This window comes from Athene cunicularia (assembly GCF_003259725.1).
Source record: "Athene cunicularia isolate RWA chromosome 3 unlocalized genomic scaffold, athCun1 chr3_part1, whole genome shotgun sequence".
Classification (NCBI taxonomy): Eukaryota; Metazoa; Chordata; class Aves; order Strigiformes; family Strigidae; genus Athene; species Athene cunicularia.
In genome coordinates, this window is record NW_020799097.1 from 8,117,873 (window position 1) to 8,135,318 (window position 17,446).

Sequence of the window (17,446 nt, forward strand, 5' to 3'; positions counted from 1 at the left end):
CCTAGCACAGGGGGCACATATCATGTCAAAGGTTCTTATTAATAAACATTTCCATTTTCCCAGCTGATGAGAGCTAACAGCCTGCCAGAATTCCTTCTATCATTCAAACCTGTCCCAGCTTTATAACCCGTAATAGAGCTCAGCTCTGCCTAGGTATTTCTTCCCTCAGACTTGGGGTGGTCAGCACTTTGCAGGAGTCACTAGGCAACCTGCATGATGTATCAAAGCTCTGTTTTCACCGAAACAATTCTACAATAAATCTGCATGGGGTCAACGGGGCCTGAGAAGTGACCCCTACAACCCTACGCGGCGAGACATGAAACACTGAAGATCTGACTCAAACGCTGTAGAAAAAGGAAGTTCAGAACTGAGGTTCTACTTTGATTTTAACTCTCACTGATTCGCATGGGTCTGTGCCAAGTCAGAGGCCCAAATCTATCATATCATCATGGCTATACTCATTTCTGAGATCCAGTTTTGCTGCAACAGATAACTTTTAAACTGCTGCTATCAAAATCTTTCAATGCAAGAACTGAACAAACTCCAGATCTTTTTCTCCCAGCTGCCTATAGTTTCCATCAGAGATTAACAATATTTTTCATGTAAAGCTTTTTGTACTTCATGCTTCTTCTGGCTTCCTTATTTTTTTACTTTTTAATAGTGATGTGATGTTAAATAATGAAAATGTCACTAAATTTCCTTTTCTTTTATGAAAAATCATAGTAACCTCTGCTGAAGATAGCTCTACACTCCATATCACTGACAAGATAATGGTTTCATTAATGTGTACTTTGGGACCCTATACTTATGTATCTGTGGCATGGCTCCTCTAGTGTTGCTATGGTCTGTGTCAATGCCTGCTTGAGGAGCTGAGAATCTGTGGAATCCAGAACAGCTCTGTGCATGAAGACTTTTCCTTACATAAATATTTCATTTACAAGCCTTATTTTTTCTTTCCAGTCAAAATTACTATTCCAATACAATTTCTAGTCTGGACACAATTATAACAGCTTACAGGTGTGATCATACTATCACTCTCAATTTTTCTTCTTTTCTCCTTCCAGAATAAGTTATTCTAAGCATCTTTATAACAGTGCAATTGTATCTACACTGAGGAGCTGTGCTCTTCTCACTACAGAAAGATAATTAATAGAAAACTTGTAGAAGACAATCCCTTCTCAGCTACTGAATGCAGGGGATGGAAGAGGTGTATTTTTTTTTTTTCAGTGCAGACTGAGAAAGATCATCCAAGCTCTTACCTGAGCTGCAATAAGCAAACAAACCAACAATTTCATTTCTGAACTCATTTTTGTGTCTGCTATCCATCTTTATTAGTGGGTAGCAGTGGATGGAAAACTGACTATGAGCTAGCAATGTGCACTCACAGCCCAGAAAGCCAACTGTATCCTGGGCTGCATCAAGAGAAGTGAGGCCAGCAGGTTGATGGAGGGGATTCTCCCCCTCTACTCCACTCTTGTGAGCTCCCCCTTGCAGTGCTGTGTCCAGCTCTGGGGGCACCAACATATGAAGGGCAGAGACTTGCTTGAGTGGGTCTAGAGGAGGCCATGAAGATGATCGGGGAGCTGGAGCCCCTCCCCTGTGAGGACAGGCTGAGAGAGTTGGGGTTGTTCAGCCTGGAGAAGAGAAGGCTCTGGGGTGACCTTATAGCAGCCTTCCAGTACCTAAAGGGGCTACAGGAAGGATGGGGAGGGACCTTTTATCAGGGGTGTAGGGATAGGATGAGGGGTAAAGGTATTAAACTGAAAGAAGGTAGATTTAGATCAGGTGTAAGGAAGAAATTCTTCCCTGTGAGGGTGGTGAGGCCCTGGCACAGGTTGCCCAGAGAAGCTGTGGCTGCCCCCTCCCTGGAAGGGTTCAAGGCCAGGTTGGACGGGGCTTTGGGCAACCTGGGCTAGTGGAAGGTGTCCCTGCCCATGGCAGGGGGGTTGGACTAGATGATCTTTAAAAGTTCTGTCCAACTCAGAACATTCTACGATTTAGATGCTATTGTTTCAGCAGCTGAGAAGGGCTGCCTGGCTCTGTTTCCCAAACCTGGTTTTAAATGAAGAGGGGCCCACTGCTGAGAAAAGGGAGAGCTCTCATCTCATGCCTGCACTATCTCAAGAATTTGCAATGGCTGTTAACTGCTGGAACTCCTGTATTGGCACTGAAAATTACCTGGCAGGATAAAAAAGCAGGGCTACAGTCAGGACCAAGGAAATACAGTCAGTTAGGCTCAGACTTCATCTCAGGCCTGCATTCTCTCACAGTGTTAAAAATGGCAGCAACCCAATGCGTGGCAAGCTAAACTGTCTTCATAAGGACCCATTGCTGACAACTGCTGTCACTCTTCTATAGTGCAAACTTCCTGGCCAGCACTTGCTTGCCTGTTGCTGCTGACCTACACAGTTTGCTTGCAAGTTTTTTGGGGTATTTACAGCATTTCAAGAATTGAGACTGACCATTTTGTCTACACTCTGACATCCTTCCTAAAAGCCAAACTGGAGAATAACCTAAAATCTGCCAGAATATATACAGAGTTTTCTAAACCATCCTACATCTCCCAAAATCCCTCACTGAGATGAAGAAAACCAAGAAATCCAAATGTTGGCAAAGGAAAGTGTGAGAAAAGGGAGGGAGAGAGGGAAGTGGGTGAAGACAAGTTGTGTCTTAAAAAGTACAACTGTTATTCCCTTTTCCTTCCTTCCATTATCCTGTCCTGTGGGCATGTGGGCTAATTAGCATGACTTGTACATGCCTGCCATCGTATTACACAGAATTTATTACACGCAACTCTTTGTTGAGAATTCTGCCTGTGTGGGAAGCAGCTGAATTAAAAAAATAATAATGAAAGTAGTAACTTTCAAAGCTGAACTTTTTCTGCTTTTCTAAGAGCTAGCACCAGCTGTACAAGTCAGTGAAAATTAACCTTCCCCCCTACCCCTTGGATATCCAGTAAACTCAGATTTGATCCGGATGTTCAGATTTCCATGCAGCTAAAATGCAATCAAATGCTTGATTTTGGGGGATAGATTTGCTTAAATTGTATTAATTCACAAGGATAAACACAATTAGTAGAGCTCATTAGCTTGCAAAATGTAATTTATTTTCTTGAATATACCCATTTCCTTGGATGAAGAGCTCCATTAGCTTTATTATATTTGAAAAGCTTATATAAAAATCCAAACCATGGCAACAAAGAGAAAATTGTTACTACACAGTCACAGCAGTCACTTTTCCATGTTAAATAAGTTTGGCATTTATTTATATTTAAATGAGAATATCTACAACTATCAAGACCAGGATATGGGGCAAGTACTTATACAGAATATAATTAAAACTAATTCAAGCAACAAATGTGGCCTGAAATTAAAATACCCCCCCAACTTCTTTAACTGAAAAATGATTCAATGTTCTCCCTCAAAAACCCTGTTTATAATCGCTTAATTATCATAACCAGCAATAGTAAAGGGACTCTAGCTGTTTACAGTCTCATAAGATGGGTCTGCATTCAGGCACGTCTGGTTTGCTTAGTGCTGTGCTTTAATTTCGCTGTAATATAAAGGCTAGAGAGTGGAGAAAATGAATACATGGCAAAGTACCTGTCATTACTTGTATCATATCACTGAGGTATTCTACATGCACAATATGAAAGTGGCCGGTGCAATTTTCATACTGTTATCATTTTTGATATTATACTGTCTAAAAGCAGTGACACACAAAAGAAAAGCTTTTATCATTTTCAATGTGGGGATGATACTAATTACATCATCTGTCATCATTATGCAGCTAAACAAAACTTTTCTTTCATAGAAAACTGCCATTTAGCAAATTAACGGGTAATGACCCATAATATACAGAAGATTGAAATTTGGGAATTACATTCACATTAGTTTGTTTTCTGCTTTCCCCTTAATTTTATTCCCTGATACATCACGGAAAGGAAGAGAAGAGAGATGGAGAATTTCTCCAACTATCTAATTTGCCAATAGCCCTACCGTTCTTTTGGAAATTGGTACAGGATCATCTCCATCCATATCAATGCATAGTTTGGTTCTACTTAATGATACAGACTGTCTGCCAAGCCAGTAAAAGCCAGATGTTAGTATACTGATGCACAAAAAACCTGCCACTGGGGCCAGATTTTCAAAATTAGACATGAAACAACGAGCCTACATTTGCTTGCAAATAACGGATGGATGCTTGGAAACCAGGTATTGGAACATGTGCTGCCTCCTAAAGCCTGGCCAGGTCACATAGGATGATGGCACACAGGAGGTACCTGAGGTGTTCCAACAAGGAACCCAGCAGTAAGGCCAGGTAGGGTAAACACCGCTCCAAGGGCCCTCATGAACATTGCTTGGTGCTTGGTCTAATGCTGCAATGAGCTGTACTGTAGGAATCATTCAAGTGCCACTACTGAAAGAGAGATCTGTGGGGATTACAAGAGGCACAAACTATTGTGGATGATGCCTCAGCTCAAACTCCCATGCTTTTGGGAAAGAAGAATAATAAAAAGACTTCATTTTACATTGTGTCTGATCATTGCTTCCTCAACATAGAAGCAGAAATAAAATGTAGGGTACCAGGTGGATAATAGTACAGATTTTAGGTGTGATGTACTTACTACCAAGACAATGCAGCAAATCCATCTAAATCCAGAAAAGCACATTTTAGCCAGATCTTTGCTCAATCTGAATTTCTGTGGCCCAAATCAGCTATTTCTTTCATCATGCACCAATTACAATCTGAGGAAAATTACAAGGGAAATTCCAAGGTGAATTAAGAATAAAAATAACAGCGAAGATCAGTGAATTTGCTACAAAGTAGCCATGTCAGTGGAAGTTTCAGTCATCAGTAGTTGCTTCAGAAACCTAGTAAGAGCAATTGAGCATTTGGCCTTTCATTCCCATTGTCCACATGGGGTGTTTAGGACTTTTCTCTTGCCCATAAAATGATTTCCTGACTTAAGTGAAATTCTGAACTGAATGTATCTGTAAAGTAAGGAGGAGTTCTCAGTTCCAATTTATCATTGTTAAAGTGGATTAAAGGATTTTTTATTAGCAACACTTAGATCTCACTTGTTCACGTACCTGGAGACTTCTACCAGAGGAAACCTTCCCCAGCAGACAGCCTGGCCAAATCAAAAGCTGAAAATGAGCATGTGATGAGCACTTTACACAGGCTGATGAGGACCGTGATGAGCTGGGAATTAGTGAGGAAACCTTTGAGAAAAGACCAAGCACTGGTAGAAACAGCATACAGGGCACTCTTTTTTTCTGAGTCACTGCTGAACCAAAAAAGCTCAAGTACCCTGCAGGACACCACGGTACTGCAAGTGATGTCTCCTGAATGAGGTATGTAAAGCCTCTCTCTTAACCTTAACCCTCTTAGCAGGCCTTAATATTTTAAACAGTGTAAGACAGCACTGGAAATTATGTGAGTTAACAGTGTAAGCAGCAGTTTAACAAGCCACGAATCAAAACTGTTGACAATATATGCCCAAATTAGCTTTAGTTATGCTATTGAAAATGATGCCTGGTAAAACATTGGGTGTATGACATTCAGAAGTATCTTTCCATAGGCAGATGAAGAAAGCCAGATTGATCACAAACAGGGACTAGATATGTTTGCTTAGCCCACCTAGATCAACGTTTCAGTGTTAATAGGCAAATATTATATTTAGTTAATTTTATACCAATAACATTAAAATACACTCTTACTACAATGACAGTAAAATAATATAAGGGTTGTACTTTGTTATATTGTATTTCTGACAGTGAAGCTGTGTTCATGCGGAGGTGTCCATCTGCTGAGACTCTTGACCCTATTCCTGAAACTTAGGATGGGATTCAGGTTATGATAAGATATTTAAATTCAAGTGCATTCAAGCTGGTTACATGTAGAAGCTCCTACAGTATCTGTGCAAACATAATTAGGGCAGTTAACAGAGCCAAGAGTGATTCACAACTGGGCAACAACAGATGTACAATGCAGTTGCTGACACCCTGGTTCCTGATGTCCTCTGACATGTTCTGAGATAGCCAAAACCCCTACGAAGAGTCAGCACTTATGGAAGAGCTGTGTCCTGCCCGTACCAAGACACCACATAAGATGTACTACGGCCACAGGATAAACATGGCCCTAGCTGCCCTTCTTTAAATGACTGAGTGACATGCTTACTTTCTAACTTTAAGTAAGTCAGGGAGGAAATCTTACCTAACAGACTTGATTGATGGTTAGGGTTCTTTAAAATAAAACTACATGTCTGAATATAAACAATTATTCTTTCTCATTTATTCACCACATAATAACGTTCAAAGATGTCACTGTGTCCTTTCCTTATTACGATGTCTTTTTTAGATATTCTGCTGTGTGTTTAAGATTTTAAGTAAAAGTCTCTTCATCTGGTTTTGGGAGGTAGATTCAAGGTTCAAGGTAGGTTTCCTGTACTCTCCTGGTTCTGAGTTCACAGCTGATAGACAGCTACCAGTGCAGGCAAACATAATCTCATTTTTCTTCTTTCCAAACTTGAAATATTAATTTCAGTGTCTTGGCATAGTTTCAGACCATGTAATTATAATCTAGATCCAGACTGGGTAATTATAAGTAATATCCTTAAAACCACCTCTCTTATTTAATTTGGATGCAGTATGGCTACACCTCTTGCTCTGTCATAAATACAGTGTGGTCCCACTCTACTCCAGGGCCGGCTATGTCCCACTGCACTGTGAAGCTATCTTAAAAATCCAACATTGCTCTCAGTGCGTTCAGAGGGGTAGGAACCAACCAATGTTACTAACTCAGTAAGTGCAAAAGGACTTTGTATTTTTGAAATAGGGTCCTTCTCTTAATTGTTTATTAAAACATATTTTGATATTTACAATTTGTCTTCTAAATATGTTAACACATTATTTCCAGACACTTCCATAGATCTTCAGTATATAAATAGCCCTTTTCTACTTTCTTTAAAACACAAAAAGATTCAGTCTCATGAAATACCAAATCTTACTGAAATACTGAATCTAGCACTCCCAACTTCCAGGAGTTTGGAAAAAAATATATGCTAAAGTAATTTTATGGCTTTAGTAAAATTCTTGATTGAGTTCACCCTTAAAGCCAAGAGGTGTTCTCAGCACCACTTTATCTCTACGGAAATGAATTAAAGCGTCCCTGACTGATAACACCTAGATTCACGGCACATGGTTTGCCTATATAGCAGTTTCGAGAGAGAGGGGAAAAAAAAAGTAAAGTAATGATGGCTCATCCAAAGACATAAGGGAAGGGCTGTATTTAAGTTTTCACAGAAGAAAATCCTATTGGTGTGGGGCTTTAACAGATTGACTGTTCTTGTAATATACTCAGTTTCTACTCATGAGCAGATCTGACTGTCCTTGAATAACTGATCCTTGGACAGGATGTCAAGCTGGCTTTTCCCATTCTAGCAAGTAAAACACATAAGGAACTGTGTTATTCTGGAGCTGAAGGAACATAAGCCCCTGTTCTTGCTACATTTATACAAATGAAAGAGAGATTCCTGTATTTCTTCAGAGTGCAAAGATTCTCTACATACTGATGGCTAAATATCTCTATCTGTCTAAACCTGAAATCACTTTCTGCAGGAGGTACCTGCTATCCATCTAGCAAAAGTTCTTCTGGAATGCTCCTGAAAAGTGCTTTTCTACTTGGATGCTCAATGTAGTTTCCAAATCTAACCATTGTACAGAAGTATACCCCCCCCAAAAAAAAAACCTCAAAGAAATGCACTGTTCATAAAACAGCACAGTTTGGCCATGATAGGAATATATGTAGCAGAAGCCCATCTAAAATCCAGCAAATTCAGCCATCTAGAAAATTCACATCTATAAAAAGTCTGCATGGCATACAGGAAAAGGCAAAGAGCAGGATCTCCTATTTCCTAGGTTACAGGCAACAGGAATCTACTAGCATTGCTCCTCCATCTGTTTTCCACAGGATGGTGGTGTTTTGTGCAAAATGATCCTTGTTTTAGAGAACATCCACTGCTTTGGGATGCAAGGAATATTCCTCTCTTCAGTCACAAGGAAAAGGTCATGCAGAGGAGATGGGCTTGATGTTGGATTTGGGTCTTGTATAAAGCAGTCAGACTGAAGAGGGGTGTCAGCTCACACAGTTCTTAAGAACTTCTCTTAAGAACTCTTCCATTTTAGCCAATTTTGTCATTTTCTTACCACCTTCCTCATCCTCGCCCAAATACTGCAGTGTGCAGATTGATGGACAAGACACATTTCGTCTTCCTCTGAAACATCAGAGGAATCATGAAAAAAGCCATAATGTTCTCTTTAATCCTACGTTCCTGGTTTTTTTTTTTTATTTTCTGATGTTGCAATACCAATGAGCACTGTGCAAAATATAATGTAAAAGTCCTCAGGCAAGCCCTCCAATCTGTTTTAGCTCTCTGGAAAGTACGACATAGTCACACTGTGCAAACTTGACTAAGTATCTTGGCACCTTGTCTAGTCAAATGCTTCTGACTTAATTGTCACTACACAGAGGTATATGTATATATTACTATCTATAATCCTGGTCAAACACTTATATTGAACCCCCTGATTTGTCAGCAGCCCAAGGATTTTTCCAGTACGGTAGTAAGCATGTACAACACTACATGCTGTAAATTTTTGAATTCAGTATTATAAAACTTCATGCCACTTTTACTTGCACATCTAGATGATGGAAGTTTTGTCTATGAGTAATCATTCCTGCAAGCATATGTAGCTCCTTCCTAGTGATGATATCATCACCTTATGATACTTTCTAGAATATCTAGTCTGAGAATCTACTGTAATGATTTGTAAATATTAAGATGGATACAAATACCTTGTTACCCTGACTTGGTACAACTAGAAACTGAATATATGCATAACACAAACCAAACTGAATGCAAGAAGCTTTAACCATCCTACCACATGGAAAGACCTTAGTAGTATATGGTTGTGACAATGTACACCACATACAGAAACAAGTATGTCCATTGCTGGGAAGAATTTTGTTGCATGAACCATTCATATTGTTGCCCAAATTATTTCCTATTTAAACAATGAAAGAAAAACTAAAGAAAAGCAAGCATTAATACAGATGTTTGCGAAAAATCATTCCTCTCTTCATAGTATGCATCCTGTGAATATTGCAGACATCTGAAACAAGCAGATTGTGGGATGTTACACCAAAACTAGTTTCCTGACAGTTATTCTTGCTTTTGCTTCAGACAAAGTCCTCGTATCTTTAGTCTCACACAATATGCACATCAGCTATTTAAAGACAGGTATTATTTAAAAAAAAAAAGTCCATAAAAGCACTTTGAAGATGCAAGGCATTATGTAATCCCATGTTATTATTATTATTATTATTATTGACTGCTGCTCAAAGCCCAGCCTTGCTGTGAGACAGCAGAGCTTATCATCAGCAATCTCAAGACACAGCAGGGTAAGAAAAGTCGCTATTTGGAAATGTTTGTATTTCACAAATCTGTTTAGAGTTTTTGTATCTAGCATGGGACAGAATCATTCTCATTCTGAATGCAACAAGACAGAAATGATTCTTCTTCATTCAGAGTTCAGGCACTGCTCCATGGAGGACTGATGATTACAAAAAAAAGAAGTATTTCCACTTTCTTGTAGGGAAACCAAAAACAATTTGAAATTTGATAAATCTACTTGTCTGGAGATCTCCAGAGATCACAGAGGAGACCATTTTGAGAACACTGTAAGTGTATACAGAAATGCACAGTCTGGCTCCTGATGTACCCAGCTTGTTCAGTCTGGACTGGGCATGAAGTCCCCATTCTCTGCTGACTCTATAGTAGCTGTAACTTGACTGTCCATTTTTTATGTCATGACAGCAAAGGAAGTGGAACTATCCTGCTGTAAAGACAAACAAATCTTAGTGGAAAATTCAAAAGCCAAACTTGTGGAGAGGATTGAACATGAAGGAAGAGCAGCTCTAAGGTGGCTCCAACTATATGAGGACAGCATGAAAAAGAACAGGTATGTTTCCCATTGCATCCAAACGGTTGGATGCAGACAAGGGTTGCATCCAAGTATGCGTCTGGAGTTGAACAAGACAGAGGACCAAGAGAAGACAAGGTCAGAGAAATCACACATTAAACATGAGTTCTTAAAGGAGAACAGAGACTCTGTGAGTGTTTTGGACAATTAGTAACTTTAATCCAAATTCAGTGCCAGCTCTCTGCAAGGGATTTTTGGAACAGCATTTGGGTGGATGGATAAGTAGCCTGCCTGGAAATTTGAGCTGTATTTATAGAGTTACCACTTATGTATTCTGTGCAGAAAGGGAGCCTGGATTTTGTTTATCATCCAGCCCCTGAGAAAGTTTGCACTTTGTGAGTATAGTGTTGTGTGGATAGGAGAGAAAATAGTAGTTCAACAGAACTCTGCCTCCTCTCAGACTTATTTTGAATGAATTTTGTGGTCAATGTCATGGACAAAACCGTATTTGTTAAGAAACCACGTTGTAAGCAAACCATGTCTTAGACTTCAGGGTGGGAAGAAACTCAAGGCATCTTCAAATGTATCACTAATTGCCTAAGTGGATCTGAAATTGATGACATAATATCACATTAACAGCAAAATCAAAGTGGATCTGAAATTGATGACATAATATCACATTAACAGCAAAATCAAAGTTCTTCAGCTCTGTGCTTTCAAGAACAGATTGAACTACAGTTACAAAGCTAATGCTTATTTAAAAAAACAGGTATAAAAAAAAGCAGCATGGAGCAGATGACTTTTAAGAGCACTTTCAGGGAGTTTTAACACACTTTAGCAACACCACACATTTTTTTTACAATAACATTCATAAAATATTGGTAGTGGTGAGAGACTACTCTCCACTTGAAACTTGGAAATCTCAAGTCACATATACTGAAAGCTGTCAATCAAAAGAGAATTTGATGACCTTCTTTATGCTGTACATTTAGCACAGCAATGTTCTAGGACTATTACAAGTCCTCTCTGATGCTTCGGTGCACTAATCACTGTCTGTTATGACCTGACCAATAGTGGCATTAAAAGACAGGGCATGAATTACTGAAAATACTCCACCTGAAACATAAAAAAATGTATTTCAATCTTGCTCAAGCGATGGCTTAGATACCCTCATCAACTTTGCAATTCTTTTAAGATTATTCTAATGACAGAAGACTGTAATTAAGCTTGAAAAAGATTTGATTTTAGAGGATCTGTTCAAGCAGTTTGCTTTAAGATCATTACTGTGCATGAACATGCTAAAACATGAGCCAGCAGTGTGTTCTTGTGGCAAAGAAGGCTAATGGTATCCTGGCTGCGTTAAAGTATTGCCCACAGGTCGAGGGAAATAATCCTTCCCATCTACTCAGCACTGGTGAGACCACACTTGGAGTGCTGTTTCCAGTTCTGGGCTCCTCAGTACAAGAGACACATGAACCTACTGGAGAGTCCAGCAAAGGACCATGAAGATGACGAAGGGACTGGAGCATCTCCCCTATGAGGAAAGGCTGATAGAGCTGGGACAGTTCAGCTTGGAGAAGAGATGGCTCAGAGGGATCTCATCAATGTATATAAATACCTGAAGGATGGGTGCAAAGAGAAAAGGTGCCAGGCTATTTTTGGTGGTGCCCAGTGACAGGACCGGAGGCCATGGGCACACACTGAAACACAAGAGGTACCATCTAAACACGTTCTTACATTGAGGGTGACTAAGTACTTGCCCAGAGAGATTGTGGAGTCTCCATTCTTGGAGATGTTCAGAAGTCATCTGGACAGGGTCCTTGGCAAATAGCTCCAGGTGGCCCTGCTTGAGCAGGGGAGCTGGATCAGAAAATCCCTGGAGGTCCCTTCCAACCTCAACCATTCTGTGATTCTGTGAACTCTTACGTGTCATTACCAAGTTGAGCTTACAAATGATCACTAGTCATTGGTATCTTGGTACCATTCAGGCTGCCCCAGAAAATCAATACTGTCTTAAGGAAAACACAGTAAGAACCATGTACAGTGCTAAAAGATTTCCATGCTAAAAGATTTTTGTGCTAACCTAACTCTTCCCAGAAACAGGAGGTAGAACACACTGTTATTTCTATTGTAGACTTCCCTGCCCACAATTCTATACATACACATTCATATATATATATATATATGCATATACATGTATACACACATACTAAAATTTTATGTACAATTTTATATCTATAATTTTTATAATCTATTTATCTATCTACCTATCTATGTCTATGGATTCAAAAATAAGGAGACTTTCCTAAGGTTACACAGACCACATACTCTGCTGAAAGGCAGAGAACTGAAACAGGCTTTCTAGAGTCCTCATCACACAATATCCTTTAATTAACATTATTAGAATTCCAAATGCTAAGTTGCACTTTGAATTTAAACACCCCCCAACCTCCCAGCATTCATGTCTAGAACTAGGTACACTCAAAAAATTGCAGGTCAAGCTGAAATCACTTTGAAAATTCAGCCTTTTGTGAAGAAAAATTTGATGTTTATTGACAAAATGTTGTAGCCTGCCTTGTTACTATTCATGATTAAGGAAAGTAAATATTGTCTGAGGTCTAATGAGAATTCCGATGCAATAAAGTCAAGTGTGAAAGGTGCAATCAATAAGTGATGATGCAACAATATTCGTTTGTAGTTTTGTTATTGTTTAGTTCATGGTATTTGGTGGTGCTTGAAAATGAAGTGTTAAGGAATTAGTGCTACAAGGATTAACATTCAGATTTTATTTCTGATATTGTTATGTTTCTATAGTCATTACATTCTGAACACTAATTAGCATCTGATTTCTTTTCCCACTAGTTGAGGACCGCAAACCAAAGAATTATAGATCAAAAATACTATGGAAACGAACATCAGTATTATCCATGAACATCCAGAAATGAAAACCCATAAGTCCATGGCTAATTTTACACTGCAGGAGAAAGTACTGCAATGAAGAACTGTATTTTCCTTATTTTTTGTGTTAGACCATGCTTCAAAGTATACCAAGTTAATGAAGAAAGTGTCTTTTCAAATGTGTAACAGATCTGAGAGTCCAAGCTGGAACATTTGTGTCCTACATATGGCAGGGCTATCCACCAAGGGTTCAGTTTTGGATTTACTGGAAGACTTGGATATAAAGGAGCATATTGACCTATGAAAAAGTCAAAGACTAAATCTCACTTACGCAGTTATTTCTGCAAGGAAACCAATCTCTTCCTGTCCTTCATCAGACTTATTAACTTCTCTCCATTTGGGCTCAACTGGACTGGCAGGTACATAGACATCGGTCTCTGTCACTGTGCCATGGCATGGGACACCAGTACATTGTGTCAGAAACTGAAGCGATGATTGCCATCCCTCTCTCTTCTCTGCAGGCACGTTGTGCAAGCGACAACTTGTGCTGGCACATCGTGCAGCCTGAAGATACTGAAATTATGTTTGAATATCATTTGCAACTCTGTATTTTCTGAAGAAGCCACATAAAAATTTGGCTATGTGAACTTCAGTGGATCTTTGCTGAATGTTCAAAATGAACATCGTCATGGTTCTAAATATTTTGCTTTATTTATTCCCCTGGCACTTCATCTTTAGATTACAGAGCAAGACTTATTTAAAACATGGATAGAAAACAAGGGCTGATTCTGTTCTAAAATAATGGGCTATGTGTCTGTGTTAAGGTGACATGGCTTTTGAAGTCAGCTAGGGGTATCTGGCATAAATCCTATCCAAAGGGCAATCACAGTCCAAAACATACACCTCTCAAAACTGCTGTTGACTGTGTATGGTGAAGGATCCCATACATTTCATAAGGCAGCTCTACTGTTCTGCACACATTGCTAAAAGCAATAATTACTTTGAAACATTATTTATGTCTCTCATAATGTGACTGCTTTATAAATTCACTAAGAAAATGGATCATGCAGCTAAACTTAACATTCATATTTAACATATTACAGAAGCAAGAAAAAATCCTTTCACAGAATATAACCCATCCAGACCAAGAAGATTCTCTAATCCATGCAAAAATTATTTTCTTACAGGTAGTTTCAATGTCATTAGGTAGGAATTAGTTGTGACACAGTAAGGAGAATGACATACCTGTCTTACATCATGACTCTTATTATCAAAATATATTTTCTGCAGAGCCATGGAAATGACTCTTCAGTCATGTAAGCGAGATCTCTTGACCTATTGCAAATGAGATGGCATACTAGCAGTGCCTTTAACTTTTGGCAACTTATTTGTTTATTTTTGTTTAGAAACAGCCAAACAAGAAACCTAGTTCTACATGAATATAGTATAATATGGCCCAAACAGATACACAGCCAAATGAAAGATAATTATGGGAAATAAAACATGACATTTCAAATCAGCTCCCTAATAAAGTCTAAAAATATAAGAAACCCTATCATATTAACCAGCAAGAACTGCTCTTTCACTTACAGGATAGTTGGGTAATTATTCAAACCTGTACAAGAATGAATTGTCAACTGAAATAATAGTAGAGTATCTCAGGATAATGAGATAGATCTTAAGGCTATTAGCAGTGGCTCTTATTATAATGCTGACCAAGGTTCCCAAAAAAAGAGAAAGAATATTTAAATGCAACTTGTAGAAGAACTAGTTTGAACTTGTATATTTGAACAGCTTAGTACTGTCTCACAGTTTCCATTCCTTCCCCAGAGAGAAAGGTCCCTATCATGTAAAACTGTGAAACCAGTCAGGCTTTAGAGACTGAAATCCCTGAGGGAAGAATGTAAAAGAAAGAATAATTTGAAAATCGAGCCACACTGAAATCCATACAGTTTATATTAACTCTCATCCTAGCGAGGTTTTAAGGTCTGGTTAGACACTCAGTTGTCATCTCTTTCCTGATTCTTTCTCTATCATTCAAAACAACCAACACCAACACGTATCTTCTCTGACTTTAGGTTTGACAAGAAGAATTATAGTTTTAGATGTAAGGGCTTTTACCTTTGGAAATGGAAATAGAGATTACTTTTTCTCTATAAAACAGGTCCTGCTTATGAGATATTTGTATATGCATGCTTTGTTATCTTACATTTGTTTATTTTTAACCACCACAGGAATGTAAATAACTCAATAACTGATGGTCATAGCGAAACTAGCTAATCCCTGGGAAAACAGTTGTCTAGCTTGCAGTTTATAACGTACAGTATGGCTAACGTGTCAGCAGTTGTCATGGATTAGAAATACTGCTTTGTTTTAATAATCTCCTTACAAGCCTCTCCTAGATACAAAGGTTTCCAAATACCTGACCAGAGCTGGGTGTGGCATGCCTGGCATAATCTAGGGAGGAACTCTCCTCCTCACCTAAATGAACGCCTCATCGGCTGACCAGTGGCAGTCAGTGAATTAGACTAGACTAGGGTTTATAACAAGAAGGCTGACTAAGACTCTGCAAATCAAATATTAAAAGAGTGGTTAAATATTTTACAATCTTTTTACTTAGGCTTTGAGTTGAAGTTTAGTTCTGCTAGCCAGAGATATGCTGATGGTTAATTGATGGAGGAAGAGTAAGTAACAGCTGATGCTGCTAGCCCTAAGTATGCAAGGCATTTAAGAGTATTCCTAACCTCAAGTGTGCAGTCACTGACATGCTCATTTGTCTCACTAGGTTAGTGTCACCAGGGCTCAGATATGTGATCAAATTACCGCAGTGAAAGTGGTTTAAGCTTATGTGTTTTTCCTTGTATTGTATATTTGCACGTCTCCAATGACACCAAGTAATCCTTTAAATTGTGTTAATTTGATCATGTATCCGAGTATCCAGTGCAGTAAATTGGGATAGGTGGCTATGAAAAGTGGAGATGATGCCTTTTAGAAGACAAATAGCTTCCACAGAGAAGAGAGACATCTAGCAGAACCACTACAGCTCAGTCTACCAGAATTATAAATCTATCCCCTTTCTCCTTCCACAACATCAAGGGTTTGTAACTTATAAATCTGAGCTGATGAATCACTTTTGTGGATTTTGAGGGTTTTTTTAAGGGAAAGAATTAACAAAACTGTTGTAAAGCAACTGTTGGTCAATTTTTGGCTACCTGGCTGGGCCGGTAAGACTTAAAGCCCATCTAGATACTAAAGTAAAATTCCGAAGGTTACCATCCAGCAAGTGTTCTCATCATGTTTGGGGCTTGGAGCCCAAAATTTAAAAGCAGTCCGAATATTTAGCTTCAGAAAAGTACTGCTGAGCTTGTACCTGAACTCCTTTTCAAGAGACGTTTGGTAAGGATTTGCACACACCAAAGTACGATTTACGTAATGAGCAGGAAGAGTTATTGGACTAATCATTTTTAATAGAGATTCCTTGTCTTTAATACAGAGCTACACAACAGAACTTAATAGCTTGTGGCAAGTAAATAATTTACACATGGATTGTGTCTGAATACAAATGTATACATAAAATATCACAGACTTAATGAAGTCTTTGGGGTGTTTTTTTTTAAATCAATTTAATTGATTTTGCTGATAGGTCTGCATTTATATTTTTGTAAGCTACATTTTGCTTTACCTGAGCATGTGGCACAGTCATGATTTTTAAGGGAGGCAGGGAAAACTCTGCAAATTAAATAAGAAACGAAGTACACAGAGAGTAGGTATTTTTGAAGTGTCTAGGGTAAGACACTCGGAAATAACACTCCAACATGACCCAACAGTGCGGCTCATTTAGAAACTACTTATGAGAAAAAGTCCACCTCTCAGGAATGCTTATGACTATTCAGGGTGTTTTGCAGCATTTGAGCCCAATGAAGCTGGTAATGAAGAGTTTTCCCCTAAACGCTGAACATTTTGGGTCGTTTAGCTTCAGTCAGCAGGGTTATTTTGTATTTGGCTTGGGTTTTGACTCGAGTGGGGAAAAGACAACGGTTGAAGAAGAAGGTTAGTGTTGTGACTAATACAACTGAAGCCAGAAGGAAAGTGGTTCGATGGAAACCCGGGTGCGTGTGTTTCAAAGGGAGAGGCACAGGATGGTGGCTGCTTTACCACTGGGAGCACCAGCTTCTCTAACGGGCCTCAAAGCTGTTTTTCCTTACAAAATACGCCCACAGATCATCCTCCCTCTTTCTAACGCACTGCTTTGTGTCACTAACCCAGAAAAGCTATGCATTAAAGAAAAGCACAAAGACAGATGCCGGAGCTGGGCGGGCGGGCCCGAGGAGAGCAGTGGGAAGGCCCAGGGCTCTGCCGCCATCCTTGGCCCCGCTGCCCACCCCTGCCCGTGCGCCCCGTGGGCCGAGCTGGCCTGCCTTACCTTTGGGGTGCCAGGGGTCCGTGAACTCGTACTTCCCCACGCCGATCGTCCGCAGCATCTGCACCCCGTTGGTGTTGTCCGGGCCCCCTGCTGCGTTGGGGGGCAGCGGGGCAGCCGCCTGCCCGTTGGTGGCGGGCGC

At 39.5% G+C, this 17,446-nt stretch overlaps 1 protein-coding gene across 1 annotated transcript in view; it reads right to left on the reverse strand.

Annotated features, from left to right (window-relative positions):
- Positions 1–17,446, reverse strand: part of KLHL29 (kelch like family member 29) — a 356,805-nt gene that overhangs the window by 124,315 nt on the left and 215,044 nt on the right. Inside the window, exon 6 of the mRNA XM_026844878.1 lies at positions 17,308–17,429. Within this exon, the coding sequence (XP_026700679.1) occupies positions 17,308–17,429 (122 nt within the window). The remainder of the gene's footprint in view (positions 1–17,307; positions 17,430–17,446) is intronic.